Source organism: Ahaetulla prasina, chromosome 2 (assembly GCF_028640845.1).
Source record: "Ahaetulla prasina isolate Xishuangbanna chromosome 2, ASM2864084v1, whole genome shotgun sequence".
Taxonomy (NCBI): domain Eukaryota; kingdom Metazoa; phylum Chordata; class Lepidosauria; order Squamata; family Colubridae; genus Ahaetulla; species Ahaetulla prasina.
The window spans coordinates 101192113-101218540 of record NC_080540.1 but is presented as its reverse complement, the minus strand read 5'-3'; the positions used below and the strand labels follow the sequence as shown (position 1 = coordinate 101218540).

The window sequence follows — 26428 nt, the reverse complement described above, 5'->3', positions numbered from 1 at the left end:
AGTTCTAGTTGGTTGTCTCCTTTATTAGTTTCCATCCATTGCTTTTTGTCTTGCCTTCAGGTGCTTGACTCTCTCTTCTTTGAGGCAGAACCTTAGATATTAGAACATTGGTATCATGCCACACCTAGTCCTTCTTTCATTAAACTAGAGATACCCAATTTCTGCAACCGTTCTTCATATGTTTTAGCCTCCACTCCCCTAATCATCTTTGTTATTCTTGTCTGCACTCTTTCTAGGGTCTCAAAAAAATTTTTATATCATGGCAACCAAAACTGGATGCAATATTCTAAGTGTGGTCTTACCCAGGCTTTATAAAAAGGAATTAATACTTCATGTGATCTTGATTATATCCCTCTGTCAATGCGGTCTAGGATTGTGTTGGCTTTTTTAGCAGTTGCAGCACACAGATGGCTCATATTTAAGTGACTGTCCTCTAGGACTCAAAGATCCTTCTCACAATTACTACTATTGAGCCAGGTACTGTACCTCTTATTCTATATCTGTGCATTGGTGTTTTGTTTTGGTTTTTTGCCTAAATGTAGAACTTTACTTTCCACACCACTGAATGTTATTTTGTTAGAAAGGGCCCAGTGTTCAAGTCTGTCAAGATCCTTCTGTATCTTAAACCTATCTTCTGGAGTGTTGGCTATTGCTGCCAGCTTGGAGTTGTCTGCAAATTTAATAAGTTCTCCTTCTACCAACTCGTTTAAATCATTGATGAAGATATTAAAGAGTACTGGACCTAAAACAGAGCCTTGAGGTACCCCATTGTATACTTCCCTCCATGTAGGGAAGTATGCAGTGGAGTGCCCAAGACTCTGTCTTAGACCTTGGGAAGGGCTACACTAAGCACAAGAAACAAACAAACTCTTTTAATACAAGCAGCATAGAAGCCACCACTATCAATATCTGCTAGAACTAAGCACTATAGCGTATCCATATAACTTGAGCAAATGGTTATTGGTTTCAGATCTTTTTCACTCAAATGGATTATCCAGAAAACAGGGATGGAGGAAAGTATAACATGGCTTGTTTGCTGCAGAAAGGCAGTGTCATCTGGAAACTGGTGAAAATTGCCACTATTAACTTTCATTGAACACTAAAGATCTCCCAGAATATATTCAGAAAGAAATGGACTTACTTTTGCCTTGATTTGACTTGAGGAAAGCCAATCTGTTCATCCAAGAATTTCAATCTGCAGATGCATAGTTTTCTCACTTATATCTCAAAGCTTAGAGTTGCAAATATAACTTTAAAGGAAGCTCAAGTGATATCACAAAGCAGAGCTTCAAGTATATTCTGTAAGAGAAGTTGCACGAATTCTACATTCTTCTGAATAATATCTTCCTACTTAGGATTCCTACAAATATCTGTGATGTTATATATGTAGTGTAAAATTATTTACACTATTTTTTTTTAATACCCTTGTTGGCTTTCAAAAGTAAAACATGTTATTGATACGATATGCACTTTGGACTTTGTCTATTTCATTGACACAGAGAATTTATATGTCAAGTCTGGTAATAAGATGTTTTGAAGAATTTTTGAATACCTCCTCTTCTGCAATATGTATCAACTGACAAACAAATCCAAATAAAATGCTACAGAGAATTTCTATTGTGATTGCTCTATATAGTTCCTGAAAATGCATTTTTACAGCATGTATAAAATGTTCATAAAAATGACTAAATATACTCACAAAAGAAGAGAGAGAAAAACCCACAATAATTGCTACTCTTGGTTATTATGCTCCTCTTTATGAAGCCTGCCATTGTTATAACATGCAAGTGCTGATCATGTAGAAACTTTTCTAAATCTGTTTTATATGAAACTTGGCAAGACTTTCATTAGAATCCATCAAGGAATACAAAAGGTATTGACTGACAGCTGAAGGAGAAAGAGAAGTTGTTGTTCCCGATATCTAGCTCAAACCCCTGTATCTCCTTGTCCAAAAATTGGCAGGGTTTTTTCCTTAATGCCGTACTACTGTTCTTGAAAACTTTATCCAGTTATGCCAAACAAATTAAACAACAAGACCTGATAGTAATGGTCAAGACAAGATTTGGGTGGATTCCAAATCTGAATGGAGGTCCTTCTAAAGTGAAGTGGCATGACTTCCTATTCGTAAAATTACAGTGCCAATCAAGTCTTATGTTAGGGCCCCATTCTTCTCAGTTATATGCAGTTCTCCTTTTGAGAAGCACACATCAAAGCGATAAACCAGAAGACTGCCCCCACATTTTACAATAAGAAGCATTTTATGTTAAATCTTTGTGAAGGAATAAGACTTGTGTTACTTATTCTCAATAGTAGCTCTCAAGCTCATTTTCTGCACATGAAGAAGAGAATTCTACTCTTTTTTTGACACACAGAGCAGTCTGTTGTATAAAAGCACTTCACTTTTATACACTTATTCAAGAAAATGCAGAATGAATTGTATTTTCAACTAAGTTGGAATTTTGTTTGCAATGCCTTATATAGACTACAATTGTGCTTGCTTCTATAGGAAACTTGTCAGCCTTAGTGATTCATCCTGAGTTTTTAGAATATTACTGATCATTGATTTGTCTCTTTTGAGAACACAACTAGATATCATGAGAAATATAAGGCTGCCAGGATGAATGCAGTTGGGTGTCAAATCTGTCACCCATTCATAATATGTGGAAAATGTAACCTGTGTCCTGAGATAATTATTCTGTGCATTATTTTTTTCTCATGCTGCAATCTATGCGAGGGAACAAAACTGATTATATCAGTACCTGGGATACATTTTCTGAGGTCAGGATTGTGGTTTATGACAACAGTTCTATTTTTCTCCTAATTATAAAGTCTCAAATTTTAAATTGAGGCATTTTTAATGTTATTTTTTTGGTGAAGGTATAACACTTCCATTGTTTATTCTTTACAATAGATCTCAAGCTAATTTTATGCATTCAGAGATACCATTGTCTCTTCTCATTTTTGGTAGACAGAGCAGAATCTGCTATATAAACACTAGCCAATATAAATTCCTTCCTCCCTATGTTCATTATGGTAGATTTTTTTCTATGCAGGCATGATTAATAGTACAATGTATGAACACCATAACCTAAATGTGACTGTTCTGTCCCCCCCACCTCAGTCCGGGAGGCATGAACGATGACTTAATTAGCTGGAAATTCACGGCAGCTATCAGCTCTGGCAGCAAACTAGCGAGCGTCTGCCAAGTTTCTCTCTTTTCTTTTCTTGATGCCGGTGAGAAACCAGGAAGAAACAGTACTTCTGCTCAACTTCTCTCTAAGCAGTTGATTTGTTCGCCACGGAGTAATATAGCAGCCCCTGCTGCTTTTATACCCTGTGGAGTGTGGGTCCGTGACGCAGCACTTCCTAGGCCTGCCCCACCCCTGCTTCTGTTGTTCCCGCCTCTCCTGTCTATGAAGCCTAGGGTCCAACCAGGACTGATTGTCCTCAGCTGGGTCTGGGAGCATTGCCTGGGCGGGGGGAGATACAGGAGACAGAGGCCTCATTATTTCTTCCACCTGGCTTGCCTCTGGCTCCTGGAGCTGAGCCAGGGAAGCCAGCCCTGCAGAAGGGAGCCCTGACGGCCCTTCCCCCTCACTCTCTAAGTCACTCTCTGGCAGGGGGACAGGCCCGGGTGTGTGTGGCTGGAGCCACAACAGTGACTGTGTTTCAGGGGTGGGTTCTACTTACCTTTACTACTGGTTTGCAATGGGATCACGCTCACTCGCTTGCTTCGCTGCACATGCGCATGTGCAGATCATCTATGATGACATCCGGATAGGTGGGCAGAGCTTGCCCCTACTTTTACTACCGGTTCACAAGAACCGGACCAAACAGAGGGCAACCCACCACTGCTGTGTTTACAAATAATAATTACAAAAAAATATTTAAATATAAATATAAATAAATAAATATTAAGTATAAGAGGAAAGGGTCAAACTATTTTCCAGAGCTCCAAAAGACAAGATGAGACACAATGTTTGGAAAGTAACCAAGGAGAGCAGGGGTTTGGACTAGAAGACCTCCAAGATCCCTTCCAGCTCTATTATTCTAAGAATTTTTTTAAAAAAATCTAAGGAAAGTTGAATATATGCGCTACCTGCTACCTAATACTCTGGGAATTATAATTTATGCATTAGAGACATGAGTAATTTATGACTAGAAAAATGAATTATTTTATGAGGTGGACTTACCCTATGAAAACAGCCATGTCAGTCAAATGTTTTATCATTTTATCAAAGATGAACTAAAAGTTCTTTTCTGACCTTTCAAAACAATTTATCCACATTGAAAGGATAAATATTGAGCGTTAGAATAGCTACACATCAGTGGGTTTAACCAGCCAGATTCCACCTGAGAATACTACTTACGTTTATTTTGTTTCTGAAATGTTCACAAAAAATACAGCCTTTTTTTTTTTGCTATAAAATACAGAAGAAGAAATATACTACTTACATATTTCTGTCTCCTGCAACTCTCTAGACAATTTCTTTTCAGAAGGAAATTATTAGGAATATGCATGGATCAGGCAGTGTGATTCAGGGATAGGATCTGCAATTCCAGAAATAATTGAGTCTGGTCTTGATAAACCAATCCAAAATGCCTCCAGAATCAGAAATAAAATAATAAAAACAGAGCAAAACTCTCCCATAATCTAGCATGGGAAAAATGCTATCACAGCATTAAAATCTTCCTTGTATTACAGAAAGTAAGAGATTCTTTTAAAACTTGATCTTTTTAGATGAGAGTTCATAATAATGAAAGTTGCAGTGGTAATAGTGACAAATGACTAACCAATTTCAGGAAGTTAGATCAAGAATTTATGTGCAAGGGAAAGAGATTTCACAAAGCATGATGATGTTCCTTCTGAGTACATTGGAGCTGATGGCTGTGATTATGGAGTCAGTGTAAAGAATTAGTACTCTGGACTTTTCCATAAAATCACTGAATTGCACATCATTCTGCAGAGACCTTCATGGACAAAGAACTTAGAGATGTATTGTCACATAAGTAGTCTGAACAATACCAGGTGACAAAGAGATAGCAAACAATACAACAGACTCCCTCTCAAGTTATTTTCTCCTGAAGACACCTGTGGCTGGATCGATTAATAGTAGTTTGATCAGTTTGGTTTGATATCAGATTAGTTATCAATGGATCCAATACTCTCCTTCTGTTGTGGCCTGCTGGGGGCTAGTGGAGCTGGCAGCAGAGTCAGACAGTGAGGAGGTTGGGGAGGAACTTGGCCAGTCCTGGGGGCTGAACAAAGCTCAGATGAGGGCTCTGCGTTGGAGGCAGGAGAGAGATAGACAGCAGCGACGCAGAGGAACAGCTGGAGCCTGTACCCAGTGTGTGCATGCGCAGAGCTGCCAGAAGACAAGAACAACTCAAAAAGCAGGGTCAGCTTGGGAGTAAAGCCACACCTTGGAGATGATTGGCCCCTCCCAAAAGAAACAAAAGAGGAACGAATGGGGAGTGGGCTTTTGCAGGAAACAATTCATTCGTTTAGTAGTTTCAAGAGTGGAAAGTTCTGTTTGTGACTCTAAGAGACTCTGTGATAAGTTTTGCCTTACTCTGTGTTTTGAAACAAGTTACATGGCTACTTGGCAAATGAGGTAAGGTGTGTTGAGAAATAGTTCTTTGAAAAACTGTTTGGACAAACCTTGCTGATTGTGAATGAAAGTAATTCACAGTCGTGTAAATAAAAGAGATTTTGCTGGGACCAATTCTTGCTTCCTGCTTTTTAACACCTCCTACCCTATCCCCATTTCTTCTTCTTCTTTGATGGCATTATCCTCACAAAATAATGAAGCTTCAGAAACAGATCAGGAACAGGATTTGAGGGGACCCAGAAGTGGTACACAATAATTTTGATGATCTGTCTGTTCCATTCCAGGTATAATTTATTCTACTCTGTTTTATTATCAGATTTTAATCCAATCCAATCCAATCTCTAGATATTATTCCATACTTTCAGAATTACTCCACACAATTCCTCTATGCCTCCATTCCAACCAATAGTACCATGAACCACTCAGGAAAAATAATAGAGAATAACAAATTAACTTTCATAAAATAAAGTAGGGAGCTGATTTTGCATATCATAGTAAGCTGTATTGCTTTATGGCTTCCATTACACGTTAGCCTGAAAATGTACTTTTTCAACACACGATGTTAAAAAAATAATCTATTATTTAGTAAAAGCAGGTAAATCAGTGAGGAAAGTGGAATAACAGTGTGGAGGGAGGGATAATAAAGAAGAGATTTTCTTCTCCCATAGTAGGCATTTTGAAATTCTTTTTCCTAAGTATGCTAACTCATTTAAAAAAAAAAAGAATTCTAAGGATATGGTTTCCAGTTGCTGGTTTTGACAATTACGGCAAATATGATTTGATTTGACTTGTATTGATATTTATATGCATTAGATTCAGTTTATAAGATAAGAGGAGACATAAACGAGTGAAATTTACTTTTCTGAAGTATCCATGAGTGTGGCATAATAGGTTTTAATCCAAACTTACATTAGCCTCTGATGGGTTGATACATAATATAATGAGATCTGTCACCCACAAGTCATCTCATCACGAATGAAATATGAATAGATAGTCGCTTCATCTGGAATGCGGCAGATAGGTATTGCTCTTCATACAGAAAACGACAGGAGGTAGAAGGAGTGTCCCATTTTATGTGGTGTTCAGTTTTCATATTAATATGATTAGGAGTATTTGTCAATGTAATCACAATGATCTTTCCTGCACTGAAAATACTTTGCTGGACAAGAAAATGCAGAATGAATGTATTCCCAACTAAGCTACAATCTACTTTTCAAGGCCTTCCCTAGACTACAACTGTGCTTGCTTTTATAGGAAACTTGTCAGCCTTAGTGATTCATCCTGAGTTTTTAGAGTATTACTGATCATTGATTTGTCTCTTTTGAGGACACAACTAGAGATCATGAGAAATATGAGGCCGCCAGGATAAATGCAGTTGGGTGTCAAATCCGTCACCCCTTTCATAATATGTGGACAATGTAACCTCTGTCCTGAGATAATTATTCTGTGAATTATTTCTTTCACATACAGCAATTTATACTGGGGAACAAAATTGATCATATCAGGACTTGGGATGCACTTTGTGAATTATGGTTTATAGCAACAGCTCTACTTTTTTTCATAACTACTGTATAAAATAGAGATACACAGTACGATCAGTCAGATTCCAAGCAATGGTTCAATAAAAGAACCCAAATCAAACTGGATAGCTTTCTGCAAGATTCAGTGTTGTGGAGTCCTATAAAAAGAGAAAACTCTGTGTTTGCAGGAAAGACATCCCTATAAACTACTCGAGAAAGAATATGAAAGAGAGAGGAGTGGCACAGTAATATAGTAAAGCTTTCCATTAGTGACTGATTCCCAGTTTTTATACCATCAGGTTCCTCTGCAATGTTCGCAGCAATGGAGATACTAGCATCTTCCTGAAGACCCATAAAACAGGTGATGGCACTGTGCCAATAACATAATCATTGGGTTTCATGGCTTCATGGGACTCCTTCCCTTCCCATCGAAACTCCGCATGCACTGCAAGGAGAAATTGTTTCTCCAAGTAAAGCAGTCTGGAATTCAATAGAATTTATCCCTGAAGAAGAAGTAACTATTCCAGCAAACATAAACTAATAATTTCCAAAATAATTTTGAAAAAAAAATACAGGACCTTCCCCCAAATAGATTAGAATTGTAATTTAAAGAAGTTTAACTGCAAAACCCCTGCACTTATTTCGTGGAATTTGGGCTTCCGTTCATATAATCAAACTTCTGAAAATTTTCTGTTTGTCATGTTGCCATAAACTCCCGAATGTGTTCATGGCTGAAAAACAAGAGAAGCATATTTCATTTGGCCCCATCCATTTATATGCCAAAGGTGCTTTTTTAGGAGGCAACTGGACTTTCTTGCTTTTTTTTTTTTTTTTTTTGGAAGACATTTCATTTCTCATCCGAGAAGCTTCTTCAGCTCTGAAAGGATAGTGAAGAATGGAAAGTTCCATTCCTGTCAGAGTGGATGAAAAGTTCCATTCCTGTCAGAGTGGAAAGTTCAGAGTGAAACTTTCAGAGTGAAAGTTCCATTCCTGTCAGAAGTGAAGAAGCTTCTTGGATGAGAAGTTAAACCTCGTCAAAAGAAAAAACAAGTTGCCTTCTGAAAAAGCAACCATGGGAGAACCATGACCTGGATGACTGAGAATCTCTACAGACTTTCTTCCATTTATGTGTTTCCTTTTTTTAAAATATTGCCAAGCAAATTAAATTTCTCTACTGTACACATTTTAATTATGAATTTTCACCCTTTGCCTATACAACCGTATATCGCATTGGACCCAAATGGAAATCTGAGGGTCCTGCCATGGTCTCTATGGGATGGGTTTTGTGAGTTGACACTTGGTAATTATAGAACTGCTGAAGCCAGCATTCCCAGCAGTCTTGTAAGCTGCAATTTAGTCACTCAATTAATTCTACACCCCTGAAACTTCAAACAAGTGATCACGTTAGTAATAATAAGAATAATTCTATAGCATCCATCTTGCCTTTGGAATCAAAGCTGTTCCTTTTTAAACAAAAGGGAATTAATTTGAAAAACCATGTAAGGTAAAGCAATAACATGTTAATGAGTTATTGATTTTTTTAATTAAACCTCACTGTATCATATTTCCAATCTAAATGAATACAACATTAAAGTAATTAATAGCATAATGATAACTAGTATGACTTGAAAGAGCAATTAATCTTTGTCACATAGTCTTCAAGAAGTTTTTATACCTTTTTAATCAGAGAAGGCTAATAAAAATTTCATTCTGAAAAGCTCACTCTCATGCCATCCGGCAAAAAGTAATCCATTCAAAGTTTTTTTTTCTTTTTAAAAACACCTATAAGGTCACTGAAAGGCTAATGGTTGATTATTGTAGCTAAACATCACATTAGTCTTGTCAGATAAATACAGCTATGAAAGAAAAAAAAATCCCTTTGAATAAAGGGATGTTAGATATGTCATCTTGCAGAAACCTTATCTGTGAATGTCTATGGATATTCTCACTCATCCTGGTCATGGTTGTCTCATAGGTGCTTTTTCAAAAGGCAACTGGACTTTGTGGAAGACTCATTGAATCATAGATGTTTCGCTTCTCATCCAAAAAGCTTCTTTAGTTCAGTCAGAACTGAACAAGCTTCTTGGATGAGAAGTGAAACATCTTCCTCAAAGAAGAAACAACGTTCAGATGCCTTTTGAAAAAGCATCTTTGAGACTTATCTGTGAATGCAGTTGTAAATTGAGAATTTGGAAATTTGTCAAGCACCAATAGATGACAGGATTTCTCATTGACCCATTAAAAATGACATGGATTTATTTGTCATGACACTCCCATCAAGTGTAACACAATGATGTTTTTTAAGGATTTGCATCAAGTACAGATCACTGCATGTATGGATAATGACCATAACTCATGGATCACACATAGTGTGTTCATTTTATAGCACAAATAACATTTTCCAGCCCCTAAGGATTTCAAAACCTGGAGATAATTCACTGGGGGAAGGAGGATTCTGTCAAGAACATCTTGGTAGCTGCCCAGCAAAAAAACAACACTAAATCCATGCCCACATTTAGATAGAAATACCCAGGGAGAAATTGCTAAGAATTTGTTCTTAGTCTGTGTAAGCAATTGTTTTGGACTGAAAATAACAACCATTTATTCAGAAGACTAGATTAAAAAAAAAAGCAATGGCATGCACATTACATATGGTTCAGATAAGGAAAAAAGAGCTTTGAACCTAATTCTTATTTGTCAAAATGGAAAAGATTTTTAACAAAGTTTCCAGTTTATTGTTTCTTTGTTTGTTTGTTTGTTTATTATTTTCATCAAGTATGTATTAGATAACAAATATAAGTATAAACATGATTATGAATACATGAAATGGATACGAATAAAAGGGAACATTAGGACAGAGACGGTAGGCATGCTGGTGAGCTTATGCACGCCCCTTACAAACCTCTTAGGAATGGGTGAGGTCAACAGTAGACAGTCTAAAGTTAAAGTTTTGATGGTTTGGGGAAGAAACCACAGAGTCAGGTAGTGCATTCCAGGCATTGACATCTCTGTTACTGAAGTTGTATTTTCTGCAATCAAGTTTGGAGTGGTTTACCATAAGTTTGTATCTATTGTATGCTATGTATTGCTGTGGTTGAAGCTGAAATAGTCATTGACAGGTAGGACATTGTAGCAGATAATTTTATGTATTAGGCTTAGGTCGGAGTGAAGACGGCAAAGTTCTAAGTTGTCTAAGCCCAAAATTTCAAGTCTGGTGGCATAAGGTATTTTGTTGCAAGCAGAGGAGTGGAGGACTCTTTTTGTGAAATATTTCTGGACATGCTCAATTGTATTAATGTCTGATATGCAGTCCGGGTTCCAGACAGATGAGCTGTATTCGAGAATTGGTCTAGCAAATGTTTTGTATGCTCTGGTTAGTGGTGTAATATTACCAGAGAAGAAGCTATGCATGATTAGGTTTACAACTCTTAATGCCTTTTTGACAATGTTTTTATAGTGGGCATTGGCACTTAGATCATTAGAGATGAGTATTCCAAGGTCCTTGAAAGAGTGAGGTCATCTGCGAGGTCGTATCTGCCCAGCTTGAATTTTGTGTTCTGATTTTTCTTGCCAATGTGTAAGACAGAGCATTTGTTGGTTGAGATTTGGAGTTGCCAATTGTTTGACCATTCTGACACATAGCCACATAGGTTACAACATCATTTTAAAGAAAGGAAGAAAATGAGACTATAGAAAATTATTTTTGTATAAGTTTCTTTTAAAGTTATTTTTAAGTGTCTAATCTAATTTCTCCTTAAGGACTTGAAACAGTCTTCTTGAGGTAGTGTTGTCAGTAGTGTTTTATTGACAATAGTAATCAATCCATAATAGCTGGTGCTTAAGTCTGAATATTTATGGAAGGAGGGGTGGAAAAAAAACTCCAAATGCCTTTTTGCAGCAGAGCAATAAAGACAAGCATTATAACTTTGACAGGAAACACCTTAAAAGGAAGTGCAGTACAGAGTACAGAATGTGCTACTGCAGAAAAGAACCAGGCAATATTATCTTCCCTACTGAGTTATTCACCCCTAGCCTATTTTCCCATCTCTTTTTCTGTCTCAGTTTAAATTTTCTAACCTATAACTTTAATTATTTCTACTTGGAGGAAAAGAAATAAAAGGAGAAAATTATCTTGTTTGTATGCAACAAGGGATGTAAAGTCAGAGGGATTTATTCACATTTCAGAGTGGATTGTTTTAATGATACAAAAATTAGAATATTTGGCCACTTTCATGGAATTTTATTGCCAAGAAAAAAAATAAAATACTCTCACTCTGATGGGGCCCATTTAGAAAACCTTTGGTGTCCTACCCTTAGTGTTTATGACCACTTATGGGCAACAAATCCTACAGAAATCCTTTTGCCAAGCCAGCCTTCTTACTGGATATTATGTACATTTTCATTTCAAATGGTTAGTACTTCTCACCAGACAGGCAGCTCAAAACATCCTAGGAGTCATTTGTTCATACAGACTCCCCACTGCCTATGTTCTTTGATGCCCACAGAGTAGAAAGCTTTCTAAAGAAGAAAGTGCAAAGAAAACATGCTGCAGCCCAACTGCCCCATAGTCTTAGAAAATGTGTCCCTTCAGTTGTTTTGCCAACAATGTGAAGTGATTTGAGATTTCTTGCAATCAGTACAAATCATTGTTTGCTATGAGTTCTTTCCTTGTTACTTAATTTATGCTCCATTGTGATTTTATTAATGCAGGCACAGGCCTACTCTCCTCTCAATGCATGTAATGAATTGATGGATTAGTGGGGCATAGGGCCACCATATTTGGTTTGCAAAAATCCACATATTCATTAGATGGCAGCAAAAAAAAAAGAATCTACCTAATGAGTTACAGTACACAGATTCCTGCCGGCAAGATACAGTAGACCCACAAAGGCCAACTCTCTCCTGACAAAAATAGAGATTTCAGCGGTACAAGAGCATTTTTTTAAAAAAAAATTGGCATTACAGATGAAACAATGGACTAACTCATTTACTCTTTGAAATAAGACCTAAAAGTCTTATATGTATATGGAGCCTATTTGTGAATAGATAATTCTGACCTTTCACTTCCATTGTAAGTCAGCTATACTATTGTGTACCTTCAAAGCTGTACTTATGGAGGAATGTCTTCTTGAAAGCGTAGATACCTGTAGCTAAGAATAGACTGAAGCAACTGTTTCCTTATTTGTTATGCTTTGGCTCCTCTGTTTCTATGCATGCATAGAGATACACATTCAAAAAGAAAATTAGAGAGGAAGATCCCTTCCTTGTCTTAATAGATGCCCTACTTCCATTTGAAATACTGCCAGCGGTTCATCAAACTCAAGATAGATTTCCAAGATGCTCTTAACCACTCTTGTGTACTGGTATTTTAAAAATTTTGAGCGGTTCCATTTTGAATATAATTTACTCAAATCATTTTCTTAGCCATATATATAATTTAAATGTATACAGTTGCAAGAATAAGATCCGGATACTTTAGCAATTTCAGAGACACCTATAATACTTAGAAAATAGATGCTGTATTTTAAGTAAAATCAACAACTCAATTAAGCACAAAACTCAGTAATACAATGAAGGTCAATATCGGGCAACATATATGATTTGCTGAGTGTAAAATTGAAATATCCACTTGCAGAAAATCAGTGGGCCTATTTTTAAGAAACATACTGTATATAAGAAACTATATTCATATTAAAAATTACCTGAATATCGAATTATTGTAAGCAGAGATAAGTATCATTACAAAACTGTAGGCAGTATCAAAACAGGATCACAATTTCCTACTGATCTTGGTCCTACCTCACTTAAAATCTTGGATGGATGGAACCATTATTGAATAAGTTGCTATCATTAAAAAGCAACCTTTTGTCCTAGCCTGAAACCAATGTTTTCTTTAAAGCTAATTTGACATAAAATACTTTAAATCATGGGTGTCAAACTTATGGCGTCATGTTGCCATCATGTGACGTACTGCAATGTTTTTTCCCTTTGCGGAGCTAAGGTGGGCGTGGCCTGCACATGACGCATCCAGCCTGTGGACCACCAGTTTTTCATCCCTGCTTTTAAAAGAAATAAGCCATTCAAATACTAGAAAAGTCACAGAGGTGGAAGTTCTGCAAAGTGCTTGGTATTTTCCACCATTAGAGGGATTGTGCCTTATGCCAAATTTTCCTGTCCTAATGAAAAAATCCTCTCATTAGTCTTCTTAACAACCCCTTTTTGAACATGTTGATGTCTAATTTTATGGTATATGTGTCCACAATTGCATGCCCTGGAGATCGCTTAAGCTTTAACAAATCATTGTGGTATATTAAAAAGTAAAGACACTTTTACATTCTGAGAAGTCAATCCATTTTCTTTTATTTGGACTTGGATATTTAAATGTTATTAATTTCAGGACTAAATAAGACTGGTTTCAACATCAATCTTCTGTTTCTGGTGCCAATTTCTCTTCCTCTTATGTGCAGTTGTTCTAATCAACCCCAGCTGGAGCCTGAATAAAATCATAGGACTCTAGAGGATTTCTCACACTCAATTAAACCTTTAAATCACCTATATTTGCATTTACATATCAATGTATTTGACAGCTTCCATAGCCTCACAGGAACAGATGATGCACAAAGCAATACAGCCCCTTTTTACAACTCTTTCATGGTTGAAATGGGGATGTGCAGTCAAGTAGGGAAGTGGTCATATTTATGATGCAAGCCAGTTGAAGCATTGAATTTTCTACTTGATCCCAACTGGTTTAGATTGAATTTAAATAGTAATTAAAGTGTTATTCTTTTAAATTCAAACTTGGATGTTCAACTGAATTCAATCCATCAAGTGTTTTGGGGGGCAGTCCTCAGAGTGAATATTCGCTGTTGTCTTTTAAACATTTGTATACTTTTCTACTAGTTTATGTATATATGTAATATAATAAGAGCTGAGGAAAAATCCATCTGATGATCAGCTCTCTGATCAAGGTCAAGTAAATAAACCTACTGTCACTTATTTAATTCACAACTTTTGATTTGCTTTAAGCTTTCTGGTACCCCAAGCTACCGTTCCCTGAATGAATTAAAGGAAGCTTTCACTGTTTCAAAGACAAATGGGCTTTAAGATGGTAAGACACCCTAGACATAATCAAGCAACAAAAAACAGCTATAGCCAAGATCAGCAGATACAAAGCTCACTATATGCAGAATCTGCAATTTCAGCCAAAGCAGAAACATTTTCACCTATCAATGGAGAAAGTGTAGTGAATCCTGATGAAGAAAACAAAAACAAAAACAGTGCAGCTCTGGTTGCAGCTATGGGACAACCCAAAGAAATACAAACAAAAATGCAGTTTTGATAAACAAGATGGATAAATTAAAAAAGCTGAAATGAAAAAAAAAACCCTTATAATACAGTAGAAGAGGTGGAGAAAAGGGCAAATAAAGAAAGGTAGAGATGAACTGTGAGGTTTTTGGTTGAAACAGCTGACTGCTCTACACTCACTCATTGCCAAGCAATTTAACTTATTAAAGTTAAATTTAATTTTAGGAGATAAAATTTAGGAGATAAAACTGAAGATCCTATAAAGATACTGCAAAAGAGGTAACATCAGGCAAATTTACCAGCCGATCAACAACTTTCAAATTGCTAACTGGTCTTGCAGCTGATGCAGCCCAACAGCATCCAACTTAAAACAAACTAGGTTTGTTCTGATTTGATTTCCACCTGACCAGAAAGGCAACTAACCAAACAGCAGAAGAAGAAAAGATCTGTGGCTAGTTGACAAGATGATTTTGGAAAACTGGGAAGATCACCCTCAATGTATTTTATATATTAATAAGGTGGGTGATCTGGAGCCAGTCAATGTCAACACAGCCTATTTCACAAAGTGGCTTTTGTGGCAGAAAAAGGAGAAGAAATGTGATTTATGCCACTTTCAGTTTTTAAACAAAAGATAGGATGGAAATCTAACAAGCAAACAAACCAAAAAAACGTAGCAAACAAAAAATGCTCTAAAATGAATAAAAACCTTAAAAGTGCATTTAAAGAAGGAAATTGACTCAGCTACAGTGGTAATTTGATCCTCAAAAAATCCCAATCATGCAAAAAAAAAAAAATTAGTCATCTCTATAGCAGGACATGAAAAAGGTATTTCATGGAAGTCGTGAGAGCAGGAGAGTAAGACGTGAGAGAGGGAGAGTAGGCCTTCCTGGGGCTAAGTCAAATTAAGGCATGTAAGTGAGCATCTAAAATTGGACATGGGAAGCAATTGGCGAACAAGAACCATCTGGCTGAGATGGTGTAGGGTTTCCTGCCTGGGCAGGGGGTTGGACTAGAAGGCCTCCAAGGTCCTTCCAACTCTGTTGTTATATTATATTATATTAAGATAAGACAAATGGTAAATAAGTGATCATAGGAAGCTATTATTAGCTTAAGTGTGTGCTAGTTGCCAATTGCTATGTGCCAAAATCATGATCATGTAATATGGATACACTGTGATGGACACAAGTTCCTCTTGTAACTTCAAACAGTCACTGAACAAACAGTAAACAAGCTTCAAGCTTCTCCCCCCCCCCTCTCTCTCTCACACACACGACAGATTCAAAGTGGATATTACTGGATACAATGGAAGAAATTTTTCTTGGATCCTTAATCTGGGGCAGCAAAGGTTTCACTTAATTGTGCCTTAACTTTAAGTTATTTAAATATTACCTTTTTTACAAAGTCCAAGTTCCATTTATTTTTTCCATCATCATCATCATCATCATTGGGGCACTTGGTACCATGTCCAATAATTTTACTAAATACATCAACAGATTGCAGCTTCCTGCAATAACACCAGCAGAACTGCAAAAAACAGGTACTTGGTAGCAACCTACATCAACCAGTCAATGGCATTTGTAATTCATTTTTGAATGTTCAGTTGACTGAGTTTCATATTTAATGAATAAAGTAATAATAATACTAATACTACTAATACTACTACTACTACTACTACTAATAATAATAATAATAATAATAATAGCAGCAACATCAAAATGAACTTTGGACCTGAAAAATGTGCTATATTATCCATGTAGCAAGGAAAAATGAAAAAAATATAGAAGGAATAGAACTGGGAAATGGAAACGTAGTAAAAGCATTAGCAAAGGATGATAGTTATAGATACCTAGGCATATTGGAAGCGGATAACATCTTGAATGGAAAAGTCAAAAAGTCAACGCAAAAGGAATACATCAGGAGGATCCGCAAAATATTAAAATCAAAGCTGAATGCTGGAAACATAATTAAAGGCATTAATACATGGGCAGTTCCAGCGATACGCTACTCAGCTGGAATCATCAAATGGACTTTGGATGAACTAGAAAACTTGGACTGGAAAACGTGGAAACTTTTGAATATGTACCACGCTTTACATCCATGAAGTGACATCGACAGGTTGTACCTGCCAAGAAAAATAGGGGGCAGAGGGCTATTGCAAATCCATCAAACTGTGGAAGAAGAAAAGCGAAGTTTGAATGATTATGTGAACCAAAGTACAGAAAAATTGATGGGCTGTAAAAACAGAGAACATTATAAAAACAACAGAAACAAAGGCAGAATATAAGGAAAAACAGCTGGATGACAGATTAAATAGATGGAAAACCGAAGCTTTGCATGGACAGCACTTGAAAAACATTGAAGGAAAATGTGATGACAACTTGACATGGGCATGGCTTAAGATGGGAACCATCAAGAAAGAAACGGAAGGTTTAATACTCACTGCTCAAGAACAAGTACTACAAACTAATGCCATGAAAGCAAAGATACAAAAATCCACCGACAATCCAAACTGCCGACTTTGCAACAACAAAGTCGAAACTGTCTCACATTTATGTGAATGGAGCAAAATTGCACAAACTGATTACAAAGCTAGACACGGCCGAGTTTTTAAATTAATCCACTGGTCATTAGGTAAAAAATATGACTTGCATGTATCCTAAAAGTCATGGGAACATAAAGTGGAAAAAGTTATAGAAAATGAGAAGGTGAAGATCTGGAGGAACTTTCGAATACAGACAGGTTATCACTTAGAACACAACACACCAGATATCACAGTTGTGGAAAACCAAAACGTACAATTTATTGACATTGCGGTACCAGGATATGCCAGAGTTGAAGAAAAAGAGCTAGAAAAAATCACGAAATATCGCAACCTGGCCATCAAAACTTTTTGACGCCTTTTTGAATGTTCAGTTGACTGAGTTTCATGTTTAATGAATAATAATAATAATAATAATAATAATAATAATAATAATAATAATAGTAGTAGTAGTAGTAGTAGTAGTAATAATAGTAATAGTAATAGTAATAATAGTAATAAAAAAACCTGGCCATTGAAACTACACGGCTATGGATGAAACATGTAACAGTGATGCCCATTGTCATCGGGGCACTTGGGACCATGTCCAAGAATTTTATAACATACATCAACAAATTGCAGCTTCTTGCAATAACACCAGCAGAACTGCAAAAAAACTGCGCTACTTGGAACATCATATATCTTAAGAAGGTACTTGGTTGATACCTAGGACGCTAGCAGCAACCTGTATCAACCATTAGCACCAGTCAATGGTATTTGTGATGCATTTTTGAATGTTCAGTTGACTGAGTTTCATGTTTAATGAATAAAGTTGTTATTATTATTATTATTATTATTATTATTATTATTATTATTATTATTATTATTATTATTATTATTATTATTATTATTATTATTATTATTATTATTATTATTATATTGCAGTTACCAGCATATTATTTTGACATGGTGGTTGTATCTCCAAAACAGGAACAGATAGTGAATTTCCCATTGCTTCGTGACAACAGGTTTCAATTAAGTCACAGTTGCTCTCTTGCCTGAGTAACCAGGAGTAACCAATTGTTTCGTCCTCTTGGGAAATAGAGACATTCTCACAAATGAATTTGGAGACTGTAGAATCTGAATCCTTATCAATCAGCCTTTCATGCACAAAGCAGTGCAATGAGGCATGAGTGATGCAATTTCCTCTTTTGCCAATACGCATCATGTCATTTCACTCCTGTGACATAGTAGGGTGATGGAAAGGGAAGAAGAAGCAAGGCAAGCATAACTTCTATTGTCACCTTCACTCCATTTTTATATTAAACATCTCCCTTGTGGGATCCCCAAAGTATTTCATCTGGTGGAATCTCCAAGGGTTCCAAGTGGGATGGCATTAATCAGAAATGTTCTTCTTCCCAAAAATTGTAGAATTTCTGAAACAAAATTCCCCGGAGATCATTTTGTTGGCTCCAGAAATATTACAATGGCTTTAATATGGAGTTTTACCTATCTAACTAATTTATAGCTATGCTTATTAAGAGACTGCATGACTTTAGCTATATTTAACCCAAGGTTACTAGCTCAAATTTATATGATAGAAAACCACACTGTATGCAGTATGGCTTAATTCTGTGTTTGTTATTAAAAAAAAAAAACTCTATTAAATAGAGTAACACAACATGTTAAAGATAATGATTCCCATATAAAGTTCAACAAAAAGGTTCTAGAACGTCCAAATGAAAATCTGCTCTTAACCTTTCTTATTCCATTTAATACAGTTTTGATCAAGTTACTTTGCTTTGTTTTGTTTTCCTAAAGGGGGAATATTTACAATGACATTATCAGGATGGAGTTCAGAGGAAGATTTTGTTTACCTTAGTGAAGAGGCTGCTGATTGTATAATGGATGGCAGGAGACTCATACCAATCCTCTCTCTAGCAATTTCCAGCAGAAAATGATTTCCTGCATTTTTGTATTTTAATTGAAACCCAGGAGAAGATATCAGGAGGGAATTCTTCTGACGTAGATTTTTTTCAGATCAGGAAGAAAAGACAACCAGGGAGACTGTTGAATGAAATTTAATAACAAAGTAAAGTTAAAGAAACGGGAAAATGTGAAAGAAATTTAAAACTATACTGAGAGCAAAGAAGAAATGAACCGGCAAAAAATATTCTTGTTTTAAGAGAAATAAAATATGGGGAAAATGGAAGAACAGTTTCAGCACAGTAAATACAGTAGTCTATTCTGCTAAGAATATATGAGTCGGATCCACATAATTGTTCTTAATTAATTGAATAGTAAATTAGCATTTGAATAGTCAGAACAAGGAAGGCAAAAGTTTTAATAATCCTAGCTTTGTCAATATTCTTCCTAATAATATCAATATTTTTTTAAAATAATAATAATAATAAATGTGTCATGGGAAGTTTAGAAATACAGAACAGAACACTGAAAACAACAATTGCTGTGCTGAAAACAACAACAAAAAACAAAAACAATTGTTGTGTTCCTACTTGATAGAAAAAATAAATCCTGAACAATGGGAAAACAAAGATATTTCTTTGAGGATTACAGAAGTTGAGGATCACATGGTGGGAAATCCTAGGGATTCGTTGGCATAGTTGGAGGAAGTTGGAGGAAGGTCAATTTAGGTCTCAGAATTCAGCAAAGAGAGGAGCTGACTGATCCTGGTCACATCCAAAAGACAGGAAGAAAGGGGGATGTAGCCTCCAGTCTTTTTGTTATTAGAGGCGAGCCAGCTTCATATCAAATTCATACATTAGTCTTTCATACTTAATGCTAACACATGTATTAAAAACTAGAGTTCATTTTTTAAAAAATTTTGTGATTTTTTTCTGCCTGATTCTTTAGTGTTTTCCAGTATTTAATGTGCCTATATCTAAATGTGATCATTGAAAATATTTTATATCACTAAGATAGATGCCAGAACTTTTTTTTTTAATTATTATTAATTTTTGATACCCATGAAATTCTACTATTGATTGATGGAGCAGCGGCCTGGCTTTTCCGGCAGCGACGGCCTGGCGACGGCCTGGCTTAGCAGTTGGTGGCTGGGTCTGGCAGTCGGCGATCTGACTTAGTGGTCTGAGTCAGTGGCTTGGCCCAACAGGCCCAGTGGGTGAGGGGCCTGGCCCAGCGGGCAAACGCGCGGCCTGGCGGCCTGGTGGTCTGGTGGCTTGGTGGTTTGGCGGCTTGGCAGTTTGGCTTAGCGGTCGCCAACTGGCCCGGTGGACGCCTTCTTCATCATCTTGAAGGATGTCCACGGGCCCAGCGAACGCCCTTTTTTTTACCACCTTGGAGGACGTCTATGGGCCGGCTGCGGGGGACCCTCTTAAAACCTTCGGTCCCCCCCCCGGACCTTGGGAGAGAGATGGGTCTCGCCGGAGGTGCCGGTTGTCCGGCCTAGTTTTGGTGGCTGGGTGGGCTGGGTGGCCGGCGCTGGCGTCGGGGTGTTCGGAGCCACTCGAGTGTTCGAGGGATGAGATACTTCCCCCTAGTTGGGGGAGTTGAGGACGGTCCTGGACAATCCTGGCAGTGCCATTGCAGGACTCCATTTTTTCCTCCCCCCTCTTCCACAGACCACCCTTGGATTTTATATGAGGGGTTGGTGAATTGACTGAACAAAGCGGTTTTTCTCCATCTACCGCCTAAGAACTATTCTTTGACTGTTCTCATCCAGAATTGCTGGCGTTGTCATTTTATCATCTTGACTGGTCCAGGATGGGTCTGCTTGCCAGACTTCTCTTATGCGGACATTTACAGCGGCTGACCTTCTTGCCCTGCGAGATTCCCCTCTCTCGCGGGTTTGGCCTCCACATTATCGAGGGCCCACCTTGAGGACGGATTTTCGAACCCCGAGAGGTGGCATGCCAAAAATAGGAGGCTTAGGGGATTTTTAATTAATTGTTTTAACTGATTTTTAAGGGGAGTTTTAATGGGAATTTTAAGGGGAGGGCGGGAATTGACGGGTTTGGGTTGGGGAGGAGGGAAGGATGGGGGGGGAAACCCGTTGGGGAGGGTGCCAAGTCCAATGTGCTTTCACGGCGTTAAGGTAACAGGTCCGAAGGTGGCGGGGGAGGGTTTCGTTCCAGTTTGTCAGGGTTGTACTATCAACACGGTAAGTGGGAGAGGCAGATATGGTGGAAGGGGGGGCCCATATCAGGTTTCGGGGGTACGCCCTCGCTATTTAAGAGCGATCGCGTGCTCCGGTCCCCCAGATTTTTCCCGTTCCCCAAGTGGCCTGAGTACTCAGGACTTGGGCCTCCGGCTGATGTTATGCAATGCAAGGTCCGTGGTTAACAAAGCCCCCCTGATTTCAGATCTAATTCAGGAGGGGACCACGGACGTTATGGGCATTACGGAGACCTGGTTGGGCACGGAAGGGGGGGTTTCCCTAGTGGACATGTGCCCACCAGGTTTCCGAGCATTCCATAAGCCGAGGGCCCAAGGTAGGGGTAGGGGGGTAGTGGTCATTATTAAGGAAAGCCTGGAACCGAGGGAGACCACTGTGCCTCAGATAGCTGGTTGTGAATCCCTCTATGTGAAGTGGGGTAATAGGACTCAGGTGGGATTGTTGATCACGTACCTGGCTCCTTGCTGTGTGACAACAGCCCTGCCCGAGCTGTTGGAGTTGCTGGCTAGATTAGCAGTTGAAACCCCTAGACTGTTGGTCATGGGGGATTTCAATTTGCCATCAACTGGCGTGGCATCCTCGACGGCCCAGGAGTTCATGGCTTCCATGACGGCCATGGACCTGACTCAATTAGTGGACAGCCCTACCCACATTGGGGGAGGCACTCTAGACTTGATTTTTATCTCTGGCCAGTGGTTGAATGATCTGATTTTAAATGATTTAGTTGTTGAGCCTCTGTCATGGTCAGATCATTCTCTTCTTCGTCTGGACTTTTGGACCGCTACTCACCACCGCAGGGAGACAGAACCAATGCGTTGGTTCCGTCCCAGGCGCCTGATGGACCCAGAGAGGTTCCTGACGGAGCTTGGGCCGTTTCCCGAGAATCTGGCCCGCGGCACGGCTGAAGAACTAGTCGCGGCCTGGGAACAGGCCGCGGCTGGGGCTTTGGACCATGTCGTGCCTTTGCGGCCTCTGACCCAGCGTAGGTCTCAACCAGCTCCTTGGTTCTCCGAGGAGCTGAGGGAGATGAAACGCCGGAGAAGACGCCTAGAGAGTGCTTGGAGATCCAGCCATTCGGAAGCTGACCGGACACTAGTTAGGTCATATAGTAGGACCAACCTAGTGGCATTGAGGGAAGCGAAACATTTTTACGTTTCCTCCCTCATTGCGTTGGCAGATAACCACCCGGCTGCCCTGTTTCGGGTAACCCGCTCTCTCCTTCAAAAGGAAGGGTGGGAGGACCCATTACAAGGGCGTGCCGAGGAGTTTAATGGTTATCTATATGATAAAATCGTTCAGCTTCGGGATGGATTGGATCAAAATTGGGTAGATCCAGGCGAGGGGTTCGAGACTTGTCTTGTTGAGACTGTTTGGGATAGTTTTGACCCTGTGACTCCTGAGGATATGGACAGGTTGCTGGGGAGGATGAATGCCACCACATGTTTACTGGACCCGTGTCCCTCCTGGTTGGTGCTGGCCATGCAGGAGGTGACACGAGGCTGGCTCCGGGAGATTACAAATGCTTCTTTGTGGGAGGGGGCCTTTCCTGCTGCCTTGAAAGAGGTGGTGGTTAGACCCCTCCTCAAGAAGCCTTCCCTGGACCCAGCTGTTTTAGGAAATTATCGTCCGGTCTCCAACCTTCGCTTCACAGTGAAGGTTGTAGAGAGTGCGGTGGCACGTCAATTACCCCAGTACCTGGATGAAACTGTCTATCTAGACCCGTTCCAGTCCGGCTTTCGACCTGGATACAGTATGGAGACAGCTTTGGTCGCGTTGGTTGATGATCTCTGGAGGGCCAGGGACAAGGGTTACTTCTCTGCCCTGGTCCTATTAGACCTCTCAGTGGCTTTCGATACCATCGACCATGGTATCCTGCTGAGCCGGCTGGGGAGTTTGGGAGTGGGAGGCACTGTTTATCGGTGGTTCTCCTCTTATCTGTCTGACCGGATGCAAACGATGTTGGCAGGGAGGCAGAGATTGACCCCGAGGCGCCTCATGTGTGGGGTGCCGCAGGGGTCGATTCTCTCGCCTCTCCTGTTCAACATCTATATGAAGCCACTGGGTGAGATCATCAATGGTTTTGGGGTGAGGTACCAACTGTACGCTGATGATACGCAGCTGTACTTTTCCACCCCGGCCACCCCAACAAAGCTATCAAAGTACTGTCCTGGTGTCTAGAAGCCGTATGGGTCTGGATGGGGAGGAACAGGCTCAAGCTTAATCCCTCCAAGACAGAGTGGCTGTGGATGCCGGCATCCCGGTACAGTCAGCTGCAGCCGCGGCTGACTGTTGGGGGCGAGTCATTGGCCCCGATGGAAAGGGTGCGCAACTTGGGCGTTCTCCTGGATGGGCGGTTGTCTTTTGAAGATCACTTGACGACCGTCTCCAGGAAAGCTTTTTATCATGTCCGCCTGATTCGCCAGTTGCGCCCCTTCCTGGACCGGGATGCCCTATGCACGGTCACTCATGCTCTTGTTACCTCTCGCTTGGACTACTGCAATGCTCTCTACATGGATCTCCCCTTAGAGAGCACCCGGAGGCTCCAGTTAGTCCAAAATGCAGCTGCATGTGTGATAGAGGGAGTGGGTTGGAGCTCCCATGTAACACCTATCCTGCGCAGACTGCACTGGCTGCCTGTTGTCTTCCGGGTGCGCTTCAAGGTATTGGTTACCACCTTTAAAATGCTCCATGGCTTAGGACCGGGATACTTACGGGACCGTCTACTGCCATCTTGTACCTCCCAGCGACTTGTGCGTTCTCACAGAGAGGGACTCCTTAGGGTGCCGTCAGCCAAGCAATGTCGACTGGCGGCTCCCAGGGGAAGGGCCTTCTCTGTGGGGGCTCCTACCCTGTGGAACGAACTTCCCCCTGGACTTCGACAACTACCCGACCTTCGGACCTTTCACCACGAACTTAAGACTTATTTATTCCGTCTTGCAGGACTGGCTTGAATTTTTAAATCTTTTAGCTGATTTTATGGGTTTTAAATTTTTATCAATTTTATAGGGTTTGATTGTATTTTAAAATGGAGCCAAATTTAATAAGTTTTTTAATGTCTGTTTTTAGTATTGTATGTGTTTGTTGCTGTATTTTATTTTGGCTGTAAACCGCCCTGAGTCCTCCGGGAGAAGGGCGGTATACAAATTAAATTATTATTATTATTATTATTATTATTATTATTATTATTATTATTATTATTATTATTATTATTATTATTATTATTATATTGATTTAAGATTTTTTCTAATGGCTATTCTTTCAGGTCTTTGAATGGTCTTTCAGGTCTTTGAATGGTGCATTCATCACCACTATGAGTCTATCCACCTTGCTGTTGGCTATCTTTTCCTTTTCTTCAAACCACCTTTCCCAGCATTTGAATCTTCTCCAGAGAGTTAAAACTTTGCATAATGTGTCTGAAGTGGGATAATTTGAGCCTGGTCATTTGTGCCTCATGTAAGAACTCTGGTTGATTTGTTTGTTGATCCATCAATTTGCATTCTTTGCTGTATTCTCAGAAGTCTTCTCCAACACCAAAGTGCAAAAGCCTCAATAATCTTTTCTATCCTGCTTTTTCAAAGTCCAATTTTTGCTTCTAGCAAACACTATGGAGTGTCTGCTATGAGGAAGCTAAAAGTACCACTTCATCTCATAGTTATCTCCTGCATTATAAGATGGTCAGATATGTTGATCTCTCATGACTTTTAAGAATATAACATAAGTAACATAAGAATCCGTATATTCCTGTAATGGCTCAGGCTGTTAGAAGCCTGTTATTAGAACACAGCAGCCTGCAATTACTGCAGGTTCAAGCCCGGCCCGAGGTTGACTCAGCCTTCCATCCTTTATAAGGTAGGTAAAATGAGGACCCAGATTGTTGGGGGGGCAATAAGTAGAATGAGACTATTGCTTTATACATTGTAAGCCGCCCTGAGTCTTCGGAGAAGGGCGGGATATAAATGTAAATAAATAAATAAAAAAATCCTCTATTGAGCAAATGGTGTCACGCTCAAAACACGCTTATGCTGTTGCAACCATTATCGCTTCTCAACTTGCCAAAGAATCAGGGAGGAGGGAAGGGTGAGATGGAATGCAGGCTCCAGACTTCATGTTCTGTCCCCCTCCACAGTCCGGGAGACACGAGCGATGACTTAATTAGCTGGCAACTATCAGCTCTGGCAGCAAACTAGCGAGCATCTATAAATAAAAATATTCTATTCTATTCTATTCTAAGTGTCTCTGTTATCTCTCTTGATGCCGATGAGTCAGCCAGGAAACCAGGAACAAACAGGACTTCAGCTCTAATTCTCCCTCTAAACAGTTGATTTGCTTGCCACGAAGTGGTATATTAGCCTTGCTGCTTTTATATCCTGTGGGGTGTGGCTCCATGATTCAGCACTTCCTAGGCCTGCCCCACCCTTGCTTCTGTTGTTCCCGCCTCTCCTGCCTACGAAACCTAGGGTCCAGCCAGGCCTGATTGCCATCAGCCGGGTCTGGAGGCATGGCCTAGGGACAGAGGCCTCATTATCTCCTCTACCTGGCCTGCCTCTGGCTCCTGGAGCTGAGCCAGGGAAGCCGGTGCTCCAGAGGTAAGTCCTGATGGCCCTTCCCCCTCACTTTCCGAGTCACTTTCTGGCAGGGAGCCTGGCTCGGGGGGCGCAGACACAACACTTCAGAAGGCAGAGCCATGAGAGCCAAGGATACTTTGGCAGGTGTTGGCCAAGACCTGAGACTTTTCCTCATAACAATACAATGATCTTCAGTTGAACAATGTGACCTGCACTAATAAGGGGAGGAGAAAATCTATACTGGGGGTTTGCATAGGAATTGGGTAGAACTGGCTTTGCCTTCATCGATTCTGAAATGATGTACTCAATAAAGTTTTGCATTCAGACATTGGAAGGTCTCGAACATACTTGCTTTGGTTGGGTTTGTCAGTTGGAACGTTGACAAACAGGTCTAATAATTTTGTGTCTATCGTTTAGAAATGTATGCTGGAATGAGACCAACTCAGAAGGCAGAGATATACAGAGGAAGAACATCTCAACGCAGCCTTAATCTGTATCTTTGGAGATTTGGGGTACTGCTTTTTCAGATAAAGAAAGAAAAAATGAGGCTGAACAACGGTGAAAGGATTGGTTTTCAATATTCAGGTTATACCTAGTGATCAAGTGAGCAGAACTACTCAAAACCAGAACTGTACTCCTCTTATTTTTACTTGCTCTACATAGATCTCATATAATATAAAGAAGAATCACAGTACTGCAGGCTACTTCTGCTGATCACCGGCTGCCAGCAGTTTGGCAGATCAAATCTCACC

General features: G+C 39.5%; 1 protein-coding gene across 1 annotated transcript; it reads left to right on the top strand.

Moving 5' to 3' along the window:
- Positions 1-22683: 22683 nt before the first annotated feature.
- On the top strand, positions 22684-23987 carry LOC131190529 (uncharacterized; the record flags this gene model as incomplete). The annotated part of the gene is made up of 2 exons (XM_058167864.1): positions 22684-23229; positions 23439-23987. Coding segments are annotated over 2 exons (1095 nt in total), but the record flags the coding sequence as incomplete, so codon positions are not given.
- Between the last annotated feature and the right edge of the window lie 2441 nt (positions 23988-26428).